Source organism: Salvelinus namaycush, chromosome 37 (genome assembly GCF_016432855.1).
Source record: "Salvelinus namaycush isolate Seneca chromosome 37, SaNama_1.0, whole genome shotgun sequence".
NCBI classification, from domain to species: Eukaryota; Metazoa; Chordata; class Actinopteri; order Salmoniformes; family Salmonidae; genus Salvelinus; species Salvelinus namaycush.
The window spans coordinates 19,188,041-19,205,960 of NC_052343.1; the positions used below are offsets into that span (position 1 = coordinate 19,188,041).

Consider the following 17,920-nt stretch of genomic DNA (forward strand, 5'->3'; position numbering starts at 1 on the left):
CTACTGAACTACACCAAGCCAGTCTGAATACACTACTGCACTACACCAAGCCAGTCTGAATACACTACTGCACTACACCAAGCCAGTCTGAATACACTACTGCACTACACCAAGCCAGTCTAATACACTACTGAACTACACCAAGCCAGTCTGAATACACTACTGCACTACACCAAGCCAGTCTGAATACACTACTGCACTACACCAAGCCAGTCTAATACACTACTGAACTACACCAAGCCAGTCTGAATACACTACTGCACTACACCAAGCCAGTCTGAATAGACTACTGCACTACACCAAGCCAGTCTGAATACACTACTGCACTACACCAAGCCAGTCTGAATACACTACTGCACTACACCAAGCCAGTCTGAATACACTACTGCACTACACCAATCCAGACTGAATACACTACTACACTACACCAAGCCAGACTGAATACACTACTACACTACACCAATCCAGTCTAATACACTACTGCACTACACCAATCCAGTCTGAATACACTACTGCACTACACCAATCCAGTCTGAATACACTACTACACTACACCAATCCAGTCTGAATACACTACTACACTACACCAAGCCAGTCTGAATACACTACTACACTACACCAAGCCAGTCTGAATACACTACTACACTACACCAATCCAGTCTAATACACTACTACACTACACCAATCCAGTCTAATACACTACTGCACTACACCAAGCCAGTCTGAATACACTACTGAACTACACCAAGCCAGTCTAATACACTACTGCACTACACCAATCCAGACTGAATACACTACTACACTACACCAATCCAGTCTAATACACTACTGCACTACACCAAGCCAGTCTGAATACACTACTGAACTACACCAAGCCAGTCTGAATACACTACTGAACTACACCAAGCAGGTCTGAATACACTCCTACACACCAAGTCCATGTTAATCTCTGAGAGGGGAATATAAGACAGCAGAGTTTCTCTCCTTCTCATGTGGGACCCAGGAGGACCAGCCAGCCAAGCACAGTACAAGAGTTTTGATATTCTGTGCTTCTCTTCTGTTTTGTGGTCCTCCAGGTGGAGACGCGGGACACACTGAACAACATAGCGCTCAAGTTTGACACCACACCCAACGAGCTGGTTCAGCTCAACAAGCTGTTCTCCAGAGCCGTCTGTCCTGGCCAGGTGTGAACACGATCTACTGTACACCCATCACTGGTTTCTTCCTTTCAGAGATCCCTTGGGCAGCACCTTTTTTGTTCCAGCCCCACACTAGCACACCTTATTCAAATAGTCAACTACTGTAGTCACAAACCCCTTGATTAGGTTGAATCAGGTGTGCTAATACTGGGCTGTAACACAAATGTACAGTCCTGGAGGAGTTTCCTGAGGAATGGATTGGAGAACACCAATCTACTACACTCATGCTTGGTGTGTCTCTCTCAATGCATCTATCCTCCATGCCACAACCACTAACACTCACCCACTCCTCATCCCTGCTCTCTCTTCCCACTGATTCTGTCAATGGCATATACTGGTGTCACTACTAACCACTCCACTCACAAGAGTTAAAACAATCTGTGTGTTTATTCCACTAAGACATCTGTGTCATGGGAAACAGAGTGTTGAAATCCCTCCAGTCCTCAGGCAGTACCATTAAAAAGGTTCAACTTCATGGGTCCTGTTCATTAGGAGTAAAACGTTTCACAATAAAAAATGAAAAACAAGCATGTCTTATTGGGCAAAGTTCAGATAGTACCCCCCTCCTTTACATAGTTTTGGATTGTTTCGTTCCGTAGCTACAGAACAGAACCCTGATAAAGCCATTTTGCTGGGCTCAATGTCTCCTCTTTTGGTTGTGTCCTATTGAACTCTCTCTCTGAGGCTCCAAGTAGCACCCTAAAACATGACACACAGCCAAAGTTGGTCTTTTCCTGGCGTCAGAACCAGAGCCACTCGAATCTACTTAAATGGAGAGTCAAGGCAGGAAGTCTGCAATCACATTGATAGTCAGAGTCAGTAGCAGCTCTCAGCAACATGATGCACAATGCAGGGTTGTTGATGTTGTTTCCAACCAGCCAGCCAGCTCTGGAGGGCTCTCAGCATCTCTACTGGGTTCCATGACCAAACACTGCCCTAGCACCACCAATATTATCACATGTGGAACATACACACACACACACACACACACACACACACACACACACACACACACACACACTGGGACCAGAAAAACTCCACTCCTGTTCTGTCCCTTGCTACACTTGTCAGCATTAGCCTGCCATGGCGTCACACTGGGCCTATTCAGTCAGAACACTCACCACCACTTAACTGTCTGGCCCTGCTCTCAGGGGGACAAGGAGACACAAGTAGGGCCTCTCAAGATCCTTAACGCCAACAACACATGCTAATCTAGTGCTTGAACAACAGACACACTCGCAGGACAATAACTAAATTCAACATATCCTATGATGACTTAGTCATATCATTATGAACTCTTAAAAACATCAGACACCGGGTGAGATATATTACATCTGATGATTTTAGGACACACAAATTGTGCTTTCACTTTTTGTTGTTTGTCTGTCTTGGGATGTCATAAATCATGCTGAAAATATTTTCATAGTCACTTCTGTCTTTGCATGTATGTTCCTTTCTCTGTGTGTCGGCCTGTTTAAATCCAGACATGGATTGTGTTTGCAGGTTCTGTACGTTCCTGATCCTGAGCACATATCCAGTGTGGGGAGCTCCCCTTCCCTTAGCCCCAGCAGCCCTCTGTCTCCCACCTCCTCAGACGCTGACTTAGAGAAGGTGACGGTATGTTGGCATTCACACACGCACTCGCAATGAACGCGTTGGCATTCTCCCTTCACCATGCGTCTGCTCTCAAGCACTCACACACATACGTACAACACCTATCATAGAGTGAGATAGAAGGCTTTATCAGAAATCCTGCATAAATATCTATCACAAATCCGATTTAAAATGTAAAGGGCCAACTCTCATACTGTCCAAACAATCCAGGACAGACAATAAGCGATGCGTTATATTTTATGAGCAGAATAAGTCTGTAATGTACTAATTCTCCATTGATAGCTGACCTACAGTATACAGACTTGATGTATGGCTCTGGCTCCAGGTAATAGAATGGCTCTTTGTTCTGCCCATTAAGCAATAGTTACAGTGATGTTAGGTTAACTTCCCTCACACAATTCTGTTCTGGGGCGGTGATAGCTGAAATGCCACTGCTTTTACTGTTCCATTTAGTCTCCATTTAAAGAAGCATGCAGCCAATAAAGTTAGTTTGTTATTTACTGAACGGTCGTGTTGACAACCTCAGTATATAAGAGGGAATAATGTGTTAGTTAAGGTGTAATCCAAGGGAGGGACAGGGGATCAAATATCTGCAGGTTTTCACTGTTCCAGCAACTATGGTGGATCTGTAACCATGTCAGTGCAGTATAGCTTGGGAAAATGCCCTTAAGTGTGGTTGGTTCTAGCAGGTCTGGAATCAGGCCTATCTAGTCCTCTGTAAAGGAATACTGGAAGCTGACATGTTCCACTGTTCTCAGGTCAGGAGTGTCACCCTCCTGCTCCATAGATTGCCCTCTCCACCCTGCCCAACCCGGCACCAAACGAGCCCATCATTAAACACACAGGAACCTTCTGACCCCAAAAGAAATATGACTGTTTGTCCCAGGTGGTCTCCATGGCGACCAGGCACTGTTTTGTCAGAATGTTATCAGAAAATGGGTTCCTCTGCTACTGCTGCCTTGCTAAACTAGCTGCATAAATTCAACACTACTCAAGCTGAAAGAAGGATCCCGTTCGTTAGTTTATTTAGCGCTTATCTATTTAGGTCATGCCTATAAGAACAGGAGCCTATTTCTTGGCTCTCAGCGGAGGACGAGGATCTGAGGGAGAAGGGCTGTGTGTGACTGTGGAGAAATTAAGCCTTTTAGTGTGATGCTCTGTCTGATATTTAGAGAAACTAATGAACGGAGCTCGTTCTCTCAGATGACCAGCGAGACAGCCTGCATGTCCCAAATGGCACCCTATGCCCTATGTAGTGCAATGCTTTTGACCAGAGCGCTATGGGCCCTGGTCAAAAGTAGTGCACTACATAGGGAATAGGGTCCCATTTGGAATGCGTACAGCAGTTATTCCAGAGAGAGGAAGCATGATGTGTTACTAGGACAGACAGGGGAGTGTAAATCACCTCAACAGGACGTGGAGTAAAGATCCAGTATGGTTTACAAGGTAGAGGAGGAAGGACCTTAACCTGCACAATGCTTTTTCTAAACCTCAATGATCTTTTTTGTTGCTACACACACAGGAGGTTGGTGGCACCTTAATTGGGGAGGACAGGCTCGTGGTAATGGCTGGAGTGCATTAGGTGGAATGGTATCAAATACATCAAACACGGTTTGATGCCATTCCATTGAGTCCGTTCCAGACATTATTATGAGCCGTCCTCCCCTTAGCAGGCTCCACTGGCCGCACAGAACAGGCTGTAATGTCTGGCAGGCATGAAATGTCATGGCTGGCTAGCCATCGTGCTGGCATTCGAATCTCATGCTGTGACCATAGCCAGCCTAGCTCACTGTCCTCCAGACCTCTCTCCCTCTCCCTCTCCTATCCTGTTCTGTTGTGTCCTGGCACCCTTACTTCCTTCCTTCTGTTGCACAGAACAGAGTAGGCCTCTATTTTTAGGGCCAGGGAAATAGGACTAGTGTAAATTACCTGCCTAGCCCACTGCAGGGTGGCTGGTGCCCAATGGGCTGGTTCCAAACTACAGCTGCTCAGGTAACCCAGCCCGGACCTTGGGGTTTCACCTCTACTCTGCCACCTTGCCAACATCCTCCTGTCTCTATAGGAGAATCAGGAAGAAAGGTTCAAGGGATGCAACCAATGAATTTACAGTATATGTTTTTTCTGCTCATGGTTGCAGAACATGGACATGTCCACATGGGGGAGCTGTGGTTAAATCTTCCACAGTATTCCACTTCTAGCCTTCTACTCTCTCTCTCTGCCTTTGATGTCCAGTCTACATTACAGCCTGTCTGCAAGGCCATACAGTACAGGACGGAAGCTCAGGGCATTGGCAGGCAGGTGGTTTGTCCTGAAGGGGTCTGGGAAGGAATGAATTCCTTGTCCTAGTCACTAGTCATTCTATTCTGTTATTTTCTATTGTAGTGTAAATGGCACTGGGTGTTATGGAGTGTTAATATATGGGGTCAAACATTTTGCTAAAAGAGTCCCTCGGTCTTCCTCTCTGCACTAAAGATCCTCATGAATTATTATAGCAGTGTTCCCCAACTAGCAGGTGGTTTTGGGTTTGGTGGAGTTTTTTGCCCCCCCAAGTTTTCTGAGAAAAAAATATACATTACCAGTACCAGTCTAAAGTTTGGACACACCTACTCATTCAATGGTTTTTTGAACAAAAATATCAACGCAACATAAAACAATTTCTAAGATTTTACTGAGTTAAAGTTCACATAAGGAAATCAGTCAATTAAAATAAATTCATTAGGCCCTAATCTATGGATTTCACATGACTGGGAAAACAGATAGGCATCTGTTGGTCACAGATACAGTTGAAGTCAAAAGTTTATACACTTAGGTTGGAGTCATTAAGACTCATTTTTCAACCACTCCACAAATTTCTTGTTTTGGCATGTCGGTTAGGACATCTACTTTGTGCATGACATAAGTCATTTTTCCAACAATTGTTTACAGACAGATTATTTCACTTATAATTCACTCTATCACAATTCTAGTGGGTCAGAAGAGTACATACACTAAGTTGACTGCCTTTAAACAGCTTGGAAAATTCCAGAAAATTATGTCATGGCTTTAGAAGTTTCTGATAGGCTAATTGACATCATTTGAGTCAATTGGAGGTGTACCTGTGGATGTATTTCAAGGCCTACCTTCAAACTCAGTGCTTCTTTGCTTGACATCATGGGAAAATCAAAAGAAATCAGCCAAGACCTCAGAAATAAAATTGGAGACCTCCACAAGTCTGGTTCATCCAGGGAGCAATTTCCAAACGCCTGAAGGTACCACGTTCATCTGTACAAACGATAGTACGCAAGTATGAACACCATGGGATCACGCAGCCATCATACTGCTCAGGAAGGAGACGCTTTCTGTCTCCAAGAGATGAACGTACTTTGGTGCGAAAAGTGCAAATCAATCCCAGAACAACAGCAAAGGACTTTGTGAAGATAATGGAGGAAACGGGTACAAAAGTATCTATATCCACAGTAAACGAATCCTATATCGACATAACCTGAAAGGCCACCTCAGCAAGGAAGAAGCCACTGCTCCAAAACCGCCATTAAAAAAAGCCAGACTACGGTTTGCAACTGCACATGGGGACAAAGATCGTACTTTTTGGAGAAATGTCCTCTGGTCTGATGAAACAAAAATAGAACTGTTTGGCCATAATGACCATCGTTATGTTTGGAGGAAACAGTGGGAGGCTTGCAAGCCGAAGAACACCATTCCAACCGTGAAGCACAGGGGTGGCAGCATCATGTTGTGGGAGTGCATGGCTGCAGGAGGGACTGGTGCACTTCACAAAATAGATGGCATCATGAGGCAGGAAAATTATGTGGATATATTGAAGCAACATCTCAAGACATCAGTCAGGAAGTTAAAGCTTGGTCGCAAATAGGTCTTCCAAATGGAGAATGACCCCAAGCATACTTCCAAAGTTGTGGCAAAATGGCTTAAGGACAACAAAGTCAAGGTATTGGAGTGGCCATCACAAAGCCCTGACCTCAATCCTATAGAAAAGTTGTTTGGCAGAACTGAAAAGGTGTGTGTGAGCAAGGAGGCCTACAAACCTGACAAACCTGAGCAAGGAGGCCTACACCAGCTCTGTCAGGAGGAATGGGCCAAAATTCACCCAACTTATTGTGGGAAGCTTGTGGAAGGCTACCCGAAACGTTTGACCCAAGTTAAACAATTTAAAGGCAATGCCAATTAAATACTAATTGAGTGTATGTAAACGTCTGACCCACTGGGAATGTGATGAAAGAAATAAAAGCTGAAATAAATCATTCTCTCTACTATTATTCTGACATTTCACATTCTTAAAATGAAGTGGTGATCCTAACTGACCTAAGACAGGGAATTTTTACTAGGATTAAATGTCAGGAATTGTGAAGAACTGAGTTTAAATGTATTTGCCTAAGGTGTATGTAAACTTCCGACTTCAACTTTATAAAAAAAAGTAGGGGCGTGGATAAGTATCTGGTGTGAGAGCTATTTGCCTGCAGTGCTTACACATCTCGTTCACATAGTGTTGTTCAGTGTTGTTCAGGCTGTGGATTGTGGCCTGTGGAATGTTGTCCGACTCCTCTTGAATGCGAAGTTAATGGATATTGGCGGAACCTGGAACACGCTGTCATACACGTCAATCCAGAGCATCCCAAACATGCTCAATGGGTGACATGTCTGGTGAGTATGCAGGCCATGGAAGACCTGGGACATTTTCAGTTCACAGGAATTGTGTACAGATCCTTGCGACATAGGGCCGTGCATTATCATGCTGAAACATGAGGTGATGGCAGCGGATGAATGGCACAACAATGGGCCTCAGGGTCTCATCACAGTATCTCTGTGCATTCAAATGAACGTTCAATTCTCTGGCAACAAATATGGTGGACATTACTGCATTCAACATGCCAATTGCACTCTCCTTCAACACTTGAAACATCTGTGGCATTGTGTTCTGTGACAGAACTGCACATTTTAGAGGAGCCTTTTATTGTCCCCAGCACAAGGTGCACCTGTGTAATGATCATGCTGTTTAATCACCTTCTTGATATGCCACACCTGTCAGATGGATGGATTATCTTGGCAAAGGAGAAATGCTCACTAATAGGGATGTAAACAAATTTGAGAGAAATAACATTTTTGTGCATATGGAACATTTATGGGATCTTTTATTTCAGCTCATGAAACATGGGACCAACACTTTACATGTTGCATTTATATTTTTATTCAGTATAGTAGGGGGAAACTCACCCATCCACCACCAATGTGTAGCAACCAACCATTTTTGTGCCAGAACGCTCACCACACATCAGCTATCAGGTGGAGAGGTGAGGAGTGATATATGCCAATTAGGAATGAGGGGGATGATAAGGTGGTCATGATGGAATTTGGCCAGGTTAGGAATTTATCCATGACAACGGGTGAACACCCCTACTCTTACAATAAGTGCCATGCGATTTTGAATGACCACAGAGAGTCAGGACACCCGTTTAACTTCCTATCCGAAAGACGGCACCCTATGTAGGGGAATGTCCCCAAATGTAATCAAGGTTTGAAATTATTATGTTTTAATCAAATACTATATGTTTTTAGGCTTCTTGAAGTCAATTTGCAATCTACAAATATTTGTTTTATTACGTTCCTGCTCCCCGACCATCCGCTCAAGAAAAAATTGTCCTGCGTCTGAATCTAGTTTATGATCCCTGCAATATAGGTTTACTAAGTGGAAAACAAACAACCATCACATATATAATATTAGAGGGGTTGTGCTACTATGGGCATGTCCCAAGTGGCACCCTATTCCCGTTATAGTGCACTAATTTTGACCAGGACCCTGGTCAAAAGTAGTGCACTATAAAGGGAATAGGGTGCCATTTGGGATGCACACTTGGCAAAGCAAACAGCAGCAGCTCTATGGATGGATGCAATATCCATAGCATTATGTCAGAGTCAGCTTTCTTCCTTTCCACCTGGTAAGCAGCTCTAGACTGGATTGATTTCCCATAGCCTCTGGGATCAAAGCACCATGTGATAACACCATCCCATCCCTCTCTCCATTCCTCCATCTTTAGCCTCTCCCACTCTCCGGTCGGCCAGTGTACACCTCCTCTCACAGACACACACACGTCGATATCTTTGACAATTGTGGGGTTCACATTGGTATTTAAGTTCTTATAGATGGAGTCTGATGTGTTATGGGGTGCCCTTTCCCCCAACCCCTAGCCCTGAATTAGAACCCTGATCAGGCTAACACATGAAACATATAGTCCTCAGCATATATGACCGCTGTCCAAGTACCTGAGGGAAACAGTATATTATGCACACCTGGCCTAATGCTGGTTTATGGTATGAACAACACCATGATGACAGATAGAGACTGGAACACTGTTAAAGTGTATCTCTCATACAAATGATAGGGCAGAGTGGGAGGGTTAGCTCACAGTGTTATGTTAGACCACCTCACACACACATACACACACCCTTCCTTCCTGTGATCTGCCTCCTCTCCTGTGATGATAGGGGAATGGAGGATATTGTCTAAGAGAGGAAGGAGGACATGTTAGGACTGTTTATTTTAAACCAGGCCAGTGTTCGGATTTCTGTTGTCAGCTATGTGCTGCTGGGGAAGGGGACAGTTAGTGTGTCCCAAATGGCACCCTATTCCCTACATTGTGTACTATTTTTGATCAAAGCCCTATGAGCCATGGTTGAAACTAGTGTACCATATAGGGAATATGTTGCCATTTGGGATGCGGCCTAGAGCTGTGTGTTATTGGAAGCTGTGAATACCTCTTGTCATGTTGCTGTAGTATTACTGCAGCAGAACAGAGAGGACTGGAGCATGAGTCACTAGGAAGTCAATGTGCCAGTGAAGAGAGGATGGGTGAAGCACTGTAGATATCCACCTGAAGTTGATGACAGTGACCGACCAAGGAGAGCACCACTCAAGTGTCTTCTCTTTCCTACTGATGTATAATGTTCCTGTAACGGTGGTGGTTCAGTGAAGGCCTAGGTTTTAGTGCAAAGGGCTAACACAGTCTTGTTGTGTGTCGGAGTAGCCGGGTTGGAAGTCCAGCCAGTAGTTGTTTTTGTTTGTTCTGTTTTGTCTAGCATGTTGAGCTGCCCCCTCAGCCTCATTAGCTGCCTGTGTGTATGTGTGTGTGTGTGTGTGTGTGTGTGTGTGTGTGTGTGTGTGTGTGTGTTGCTAGTTGTGTGCCGGTGGGTCAGTAGTCGTGGGCTGGTGTCAGAGACAGAGACAGGAGAGGTGTGGGAGGGTGTCAAGAGGCCAGCAGACAGCTGTGGGTTTGGTGTTTCACACACAGCAGACCCGCACGCCTACTGTTCATCTCTCCGTCTACGCCATTTTCCCACACCCTCCTTCCCTATCCCTCCATCCTTCATTCCTCCGACCTTCCATCCCTCCATCTTCTTGTTCCCACACCCTCACTATCCCTAGATCCATCCCTCTGCCTGGCTCCTGTTCCCACACCCTCCCTATCCCTCCATCCCTCCGTCTGGCTCTGCAGCCAGTCACACAGCCTGGCACAGTAGCAGGCCATGTGGCCTCGCTCACAAAGACCAGTCCCACCATGTATGGTGTTTGCAGGCAGCAGATGCCCCATCTGTGGATAAATCATTATCATTGTTTACAATGGAGGAGCTGGAGATAGTGTCTAGAAATGACTGTAGTATGGTTGGCACAAACGTTTATGGATGAAGACCGTCATAATTAAAATGACCTGCATATTTTTCCTACTTTTTTTCGAACAGCTGACTGAAGGTGTGATAGCCAGGCATTCATGCGGTTGAGTCAGTTTCTGTGATAACATGGGCTCTTAAAACCTCTCCGCTAGCGTCCCACCTGGCCAACATCCAGTGAGATTGCAGAGCGCCAAATTCAAATACAGAAATACTCATTATAAAAATTCAGAAAAGATACAACTATTTTACATAGGTTTAAAGATTAACTTCTTGTGAATCCAACCACGGTGTCAGATTTCAAAAATGCTTTACGGCGAAAGCATACCTTACGGTTATTTGAGAACATCGCCCAGCAGACAAATCATTACAAACAGTAACCAGCCAAGTAGAAGAGTTACACAAGTCAGAAATAGAGATAAAATGAATCACTTACCTTTGATGATCTTCATATGGTTGCACTCAGAAGACATTAATTTATTCAATAAATGTTCCTTTTGTTCGATTATATCCAAAAACCTCCGTTTTGTTCGCGCGTTTTCTTCAGTAATCCACAGGCTCAAACGCAGTCACAACAGGCAGACAAAGAAATCCAAATTGTATCCGTAAAGTTTATAGAAACATGTCAAACGATGTTTATATTCAATCCGCAGGTTGTTTTTAGCCTAAATAATCGATAATATTTCAACCGGACAATAACGTCATCTATATAAAAGGTAAACAAGAAAGGCACTCTCTCGGTCACGCGCATGAAAAGCTCTGTGCCACGGCAGGGTCCACTCATTCAGACTGCTCTTACTCCCTCATTTTTCAGAATATAAGCCTGAAACAATTTCTAAAGACTGTTGACATCTAGTGGAAGGCATAGGAACTGCAATTTGAGTCCTAAGTCAATGGATACTGTAATGGCATTGAATAGAAAACTACAACAACAACAACAAAAAATCCTAATTCCTGAATGGATTTTTCTCAGGTTTTCACCTGCCAAATCAGTTCTGTTATACTCACAGACACTATTTTCACAGTTTTGGAAACTTTAGAGTGTTTTCTATCCAAATCTACCAATTATATGCATATCCTATCTTCTGGGCCTGCCTGAGTAGAAGGCAGTTTAATTTGGGCACGCTTTTCATCCAAAATTCAAAATGCTGCCCCCTACCCAAGAGAAGTTTTAACAACGTGATGAAACTGTGTTGCCCCTTGCTGAACCAAGCAAGGTGTTGTAGCAAATGATGAATAGAATGGGCTTGGAACCTCTAACCCTAGAAATTTGACGATTAAACACATGGGTACACTCGCAATGGCTGCCTGGTATTGTGATGCAATCATTTTCATGGTAGAATGTTCATTCAAATTATGTTAACTGATGTGGCTCAAGCAATGGAATGTATTGTTTGTAATGTCAGTTGAGTTGAATCAACAAATCATAGCACATATTGATGGGTACACTTCCTGCTTTTACTTCCTGCTTTGCTCCTATGGGTACGCTAGCAATGGCCGCCAGTTCACCCATTATGCCATCATTGACTTGAATGGGGAAGCCCGTTCTATTCATTCTATTTCTATGGCAGCACATGCAGTCAGGAGCAGAAGAAGGGAAAAAAGGTGCGTCTAAAAAGCAAAAACAAATATTATATTTTTTGCTATTGTAGCGGTTATTACGGAGACCGTGGTCATTTGGCTGGCCAAGTCCTCCTCGTGAGATGCAGCAAATACTACTGTAGAAACTGGATCTGTACATAATAACACATCGTAAAACTTCAATCTCTATCTCTACTTGTCATAAGAACAGTAACACTGTCTGTTTGTTGAGTGAACAGGGTTAAATAGGGTCTTTGCTGTCGTCGTGGCCCATATGATCAGGGATTGGGCTGGGTCAGGAGCATGGGTTTACCCTGAGTCTATTACTGGGTTACATGAAGCTGATATGACCAATAACACAGACAGACTGCTGACAGACACACACACACATCTCTAGTTAGGTAATGTCTGCCTGATATCTCCGTTTCATGTTCCATGAGACTGAGTGAGTGTTCATTTCTCAGTGTACGTTGCGTACATCGGCAGTGCTGGAGTTCAGTTAACATTTCAGTACAGGAAGAATAATCAGTCTACTGATATACACACACTTGCATGTCGAAGTGTATGATGTATGTAGATAGAGGAATAACAGAGCTGTATTTAAATAGTCTTCATGTGCACTTCTCATCCTGTTTCTATTAAACTAATCAAGCATCAACTAGCAAACCACCATAAAGATGAACGCTTCAGCCTCATATAGATATATTTATCTAGCTAATTGCCATTATGAACTTCAGACTACAGGAAGTGCATTAATTTACTAATGTATCTGATTAGACATACATGTCTCTCTCTGTCTCTGTGTGTTTGTTGACCTGATTGGCTAGCAGTGCAGAAACATTGCTACAAATGAACATTCACTAGCTATACTGTATATTTAGATACCCTGGCTGATTGGTTTGATGTAGGGAGACATACACTATATATACAAAAGTATGTGGACACACCTTCAAATTAGTGGATTCGGCTATTTCAGCCACACCTGTTGCTGACAGGTGTATAAAATCGAGCACACCGCCATGCAATCTCCATAGACAAACATTGGCAGTAGAATGGCCTTACTGAAGAGCTCAGTGTCTTTTAACGTGGCACCGTCATAGGATGCTACCTTTCCAACAAGTCAGTTCGTAAAATTTCTGCCCTGCTATAGCTGCTCTGGTCAACTGTAAGAGCTGTTATTGTGAAGTGGAAACGTCTAGGAGCAACAATAGCTCAGCCGCGAAGTGGTAGGCCACACAAGCTCACAGAACGGGACCGCCGGTGGCTGAAGCGCGTAGCAACATCAGCACAAGAACTGTTCGATGGGAGCTTCATGAAATAGGTTTCCATGGCCAAGCAGCCGCACACAAGCCTAAGATCACCATTCGCAATGCCAAGCATCGGCTGGAGTAGTGCTCCTTAGTTCCAGTGAAGGGAAATCTTAACGCAACAGAATACAATTACATTCTAGACGATTCTGGGCTTTCACCTTTGTGGCAACAGTTTGGGAAGCCCCTTTGCTGTTTCAGCACGACAATGCCCCTGTGCACAAAGCAAGGTCCGTACAGAAATGGTTTGTCGAGATCGATTTGGAAGAACTTTACTGGCCTCCACAGAGCCCTGACCTCAACCCCATCTAACACCTTTGGGATGAATAGGAACGCCGAATGCGAGCCAGGCCTAATCGCTCCACGTCACTGTCCAACCTCATTAATGCTCTTGTGGCTGAATGGAAGCAAGTCCCTGTAGCAATGTTCCAACATCTAGTGGAAAGCCTTCCCAGAAGAGTGGAGGCTGTTATAGCAGCAAAGGGAGGACCAACTCCATATTAATGCCCATGATTTTGGAATGAGATGTTCGACGAGCAGGTGTCCACGTACTTTTGGTCATGTAGTGTACATGTCTTTCTCTGTCTCTGTCTGTTGGTTGACCTGATTGGCGAGCAGTGCAGAAACATTGCTACATGTAGACTAGCTATACTCTACTGTATATTTAGATACCCTGGCTGATTGGTTTGATGTAGGGAGACAAATAAACGTAGCTCTGATTTTGCCAACTCCTTCATTATTATCACTTGATATATAATCAGGTCACATGCAATGTAACATGTCGCTTGAGTATGTGACATAGACATAGAATTAATAGAACAGCTTGAAAGCTCTAACCCTGGACATTTGATTGGTAAACTCATGAGTACGTACATGCACAATGGCTGCCAGATATTGTGAAGCAATAATCTCCATGGTATTTTTTAATATTCTAATAACTGATGCTAGATTGCCACGGTAATGTAGAATGTTCATTTAAATGATGCTAACTGAAATGGAATGTCTTTTTTGTAATGTCAGTTGAGTTGACTCAACATATCACAGCACAGATTGAAGGGTATACTTCCTGCTTTTACTTCCTGCCATGGGTACACTCAAAATGGCTGCCAGTCCACCCATTATGCCGTCATTGACATGAATGAGATGACCTTTCTATTCATTCTATTTCTATGGTATGTGATGTGTGCAAGACGTTTGTTACTGAGATCTAAGATTGCTTGTATTGATTACATTCAACTCAATGTTGTTTGAGCGTTGAGTGTTGTTGAATTGATACGCCTGCTGTTGATACTATACTATTTGACTTGATCTATTCTATATGACTTGATCTATTCTATATGACTTGATCTATTCTATATGACTTGATCTATTCTATATGACTTGATCTATTCTATATGACTTGATCTATTCTATATGACTTGATCTATTCTATTTGACTTGATCTATTCTATTTGACTTGATCTATTCTATTTGACTTGATCTATTCTATATGACTTGATCTATTCTATTTGACTTGATCTATTCTATATGACTTGATCTATTCTATATGACTTGGAGGATAATCTAAAGCCATAACTAACTGTTTCATAAACATATCACTAAACGCTAAATGTGTTCATTCTTGTCCACCATTTACTTCTCCCTCCTCTCCTGTTATTCAAAATGGCCACCCCTCCCTGTAGGAATCCGATGGTGCTCCCAGGCCAGAGGCTCACCATCATCATCATGCTCCGGTGTTCTCAGCACTCCGCCAGGCCCGTGTAGTGTCATCCACCTCTGAGGAGGAAGAGGCCCTGACAGAGAAGTTCCTCAAAATCAACTGCAAGTACATCACAGACGGCAAGGTACATATCATGTATATTCATATATATTACAGTACTATAGAGTATATATAGTATATTCTATATATAATATATGTACAGTATTATAACGTAAGCGCATGGAGAAGTTCAGAGGACCATCAGGAATGATGGCCCTCCACCAGTCAACATCCACCTCTAGCAGTTCAGATCCATGCTATTGAACAACATGAAACCAATGTTGATCCATTCAGTCTAAATCAAAGCTTTGCAGCTTCCCCCCCCACATGGAGGTCAGTATTGGAGCTTCCTGTTCATAGTCAATATCATTCAGTTGCTTTTGGATACCTACAGTACAGTACAGCCATTTTGTTTATTTATGCTGGAAAGGTAATATATCTCTTCCACTAAATGGCTGACACATTTCTTTCACTGCAAGCTTTTCTATGCTCTAGCTATATTACTCTGTCTAACCCTCTTTCTTTCTTTCTTTCTTTCTTTCTTTCTCTCTTTCTCTCCTCTCTCTCTCTCTCTCTCTCTCTCTCTCTCTCTCTCTCTCTCTCTCTTTCTCTTTCTCTTTCTCTTTCTCTTTCTCTTTCTCTCTTTCTCTTTCTCTTTCTCTTTCTCTTTCTCTCTTTCTCTCTCTCTTTCTCTCTTTCTCTCTTTCTCTCTCTCTTTCTCTCTTTCTCTCTCTCTTTCTCTCTCTCTTTCTCTCTCTCTTTCTCTCTCTCTTTCTCTCTTTCTCTCTTTCTCTCTTTCTCTCTCTCTCTCTCTCTTTCTCTCTTTCTCTCTCTCTCTCTCTCTTTCTCTCTTTCTCTCTTTCTCTCTCTCTTTCTCTCTCTCTTTCTCTCTCTCTTACCCCCCCAGGGTGCGGTGAGCGGGGTGTTGCTGGTGACGCCCAACAACATCATGTTTGACCCCCACAGGATGGACCCTCTGGTGCAGGAGCACGGCTGTGAGGAGTACGGCTACATGTGTCCCCTGGAGGAGGTCATGTCTGCAGCCATCTACAAGGAGATCACTGACAGCAAGATAAGAGAGGCCGTGCCCGCGTAAGAGCCCTGTCAGTCTGTCTGTCTGTCTGTCACACATAGGGTCCCGTTCATTATAGCACATCGTAGCATCCGTTTTGTGCCTACTGAACCACACTAACAGGGATGTAGTGGAGAGGAGTTGCGTTTACGCACCTGTTGCACAAAATTAACGTTGTTTGCGTTTACGTTACACATCACTCGTTTACCCACTTCTTTTTCTACCACTCCATCCCTGGTTACACATCACAGCCCCTCCGTAATCACTTAATCAGCCCAGCACTGCAGGCACACACTGATTACATCAGCAACCATCCAACAGATTAATTATATCCCCCACGCCAAAACGGAAAAGGAAATGGCAATTAGAGCAAGGTTAATGAACTATGCATTCACCCACCTACGTCTGGATTGCTCGCCCATTTGCTTGATGTAATAATATATCCACTTCAGCAGCCAGCTTAGTTTATCTCCATGGCATGCCACCCACATACACATCTCCTACCGTCTCTGTTTTTATTAGCAATTTAACGTGGATTGTTTGCTCAGATCAAGATAATTGTGTTATATTAATACTATGATGAAATCTTACCTAAGCATTAGCTATTTGTAGCTGTGGTCCTCTGTGGCTCGGTTTTTAAGAACGCGGCGCTAGCGATGCCAAGGTCGTGGGTTCACGTCCTGCTCAGATCACATACACATGCTAATTATGTATGCACTTACTGAACTGTAAGTTGGATGAAAGTGTCTGCTAAGAGACATTTATTATTATTGTAACTATAGAGCTATGCTTAGCCCTTCCACTGTAGTGCACATCCAGCATGTCTAGGAATATTCAGTGCTGGATTTGGGCTATGTTAAGTGTTCAGATCTCATGGAGCATCTATTGTGATGTCTAATGGTTATTGGCTGCAGTCCAAACACGTTATTATTACCCCCTCACCCCTTGCCCTAGCCACTTTCCCTCAGGGGAATCCCCGTCGGAAACCGGATGCAGATTATTGCCATTTTAAGTGGAGGTCCAATTCACTAACGTTGCCCCCTCAGCCCTCGATTTAGCTCAAGGGAGCGAGTGAACCACTTTGGTCACGTGCGGGGTTGATACAACCCACAATTCAATGCAAATTGTAGTCACATGTCAAACTCTGGTGGCCGCGAAGTGTCACATTTTTGGCATGTCAGAAAAAAGTATGAAGCTAGCTTGCTAGAAAATATATATAGACATTGATTTTAGCGTTGGCAAATTGGCTTAGTCTCATAGTGAGGAGCCTATAAAATGTAGCTAGATTCATAAACATATTTTTGGGAATTCTGAAATTTATTGGAATAAATTACCAAACAATTAAACTAGCTAGCCAGCTATAGGTAACTGTAGCTAGCCAGCTATAGGTAACTGTAGCTAGCTACCTGACAGGAGTGCTAGCTAGATACGTTAGCTTACTAGGTACATTAATAGCTTTAGGTTGGTTGTTTTTAAGCTCAACTTCCAGATTTCCACTAAGGACGTTGCCTCTCTGATCATCACAGTCCCTGGCTTGGGCAAGGGACATTTAAGGTACACTCGGATGTGACGATGTAAAACGTCGTTCAAGGGCTGAGGGTTTAGGGCCGAGGGCTGTCTACTTTGAGGTTGAAACACAGCCATTGTCTCTGTGTGAGGACAGCTGTTTTCTCATGTGATGCAGGCAGACTCTCTGTCTCAAAGAGCACACAAT

The 17,920-nt window shown here is 43.5% G+C and overlaps 1 protein-coding gene across 7 annotated transcripts in view; it reads left to right on the forward strand.

Annotated features, from left to right (window-relative positions):
* LOC120031444 (oxidation resistance protein 1-like) overlaps positions 1-17,920 on the forward strand; it is a 68,967-nt gene that overhangs the window by 33,258 nt on the left and 17,789 nt on the right. For 6 of the 7 annotated variants that reach the window (XM_038977201.1, XM_038977205.1, XM_038977203.1 and 3 more), the window contains 4 exons: positions 1,077-1,184; positions 2,703-2,816; positions 15,058-15,219; positions 16,042-16,226. In XM_038977201.1, coding sequence (XP_038833129.1) covers positions 1,077-1,184; positions 2,703-2,816; positions 15,058-15,219; positions 16,042-16,226 — 569 coding nt within the window. The remainder of the gene's footprint in view (positions 1-1,076; positions 1,185-2,702; positions 2,817-15,057; positions 15,220-16,041; positions 16,227-17,920) is intronic. The other variant, XM_038977202.1, reaches the window with a different exon arrangement.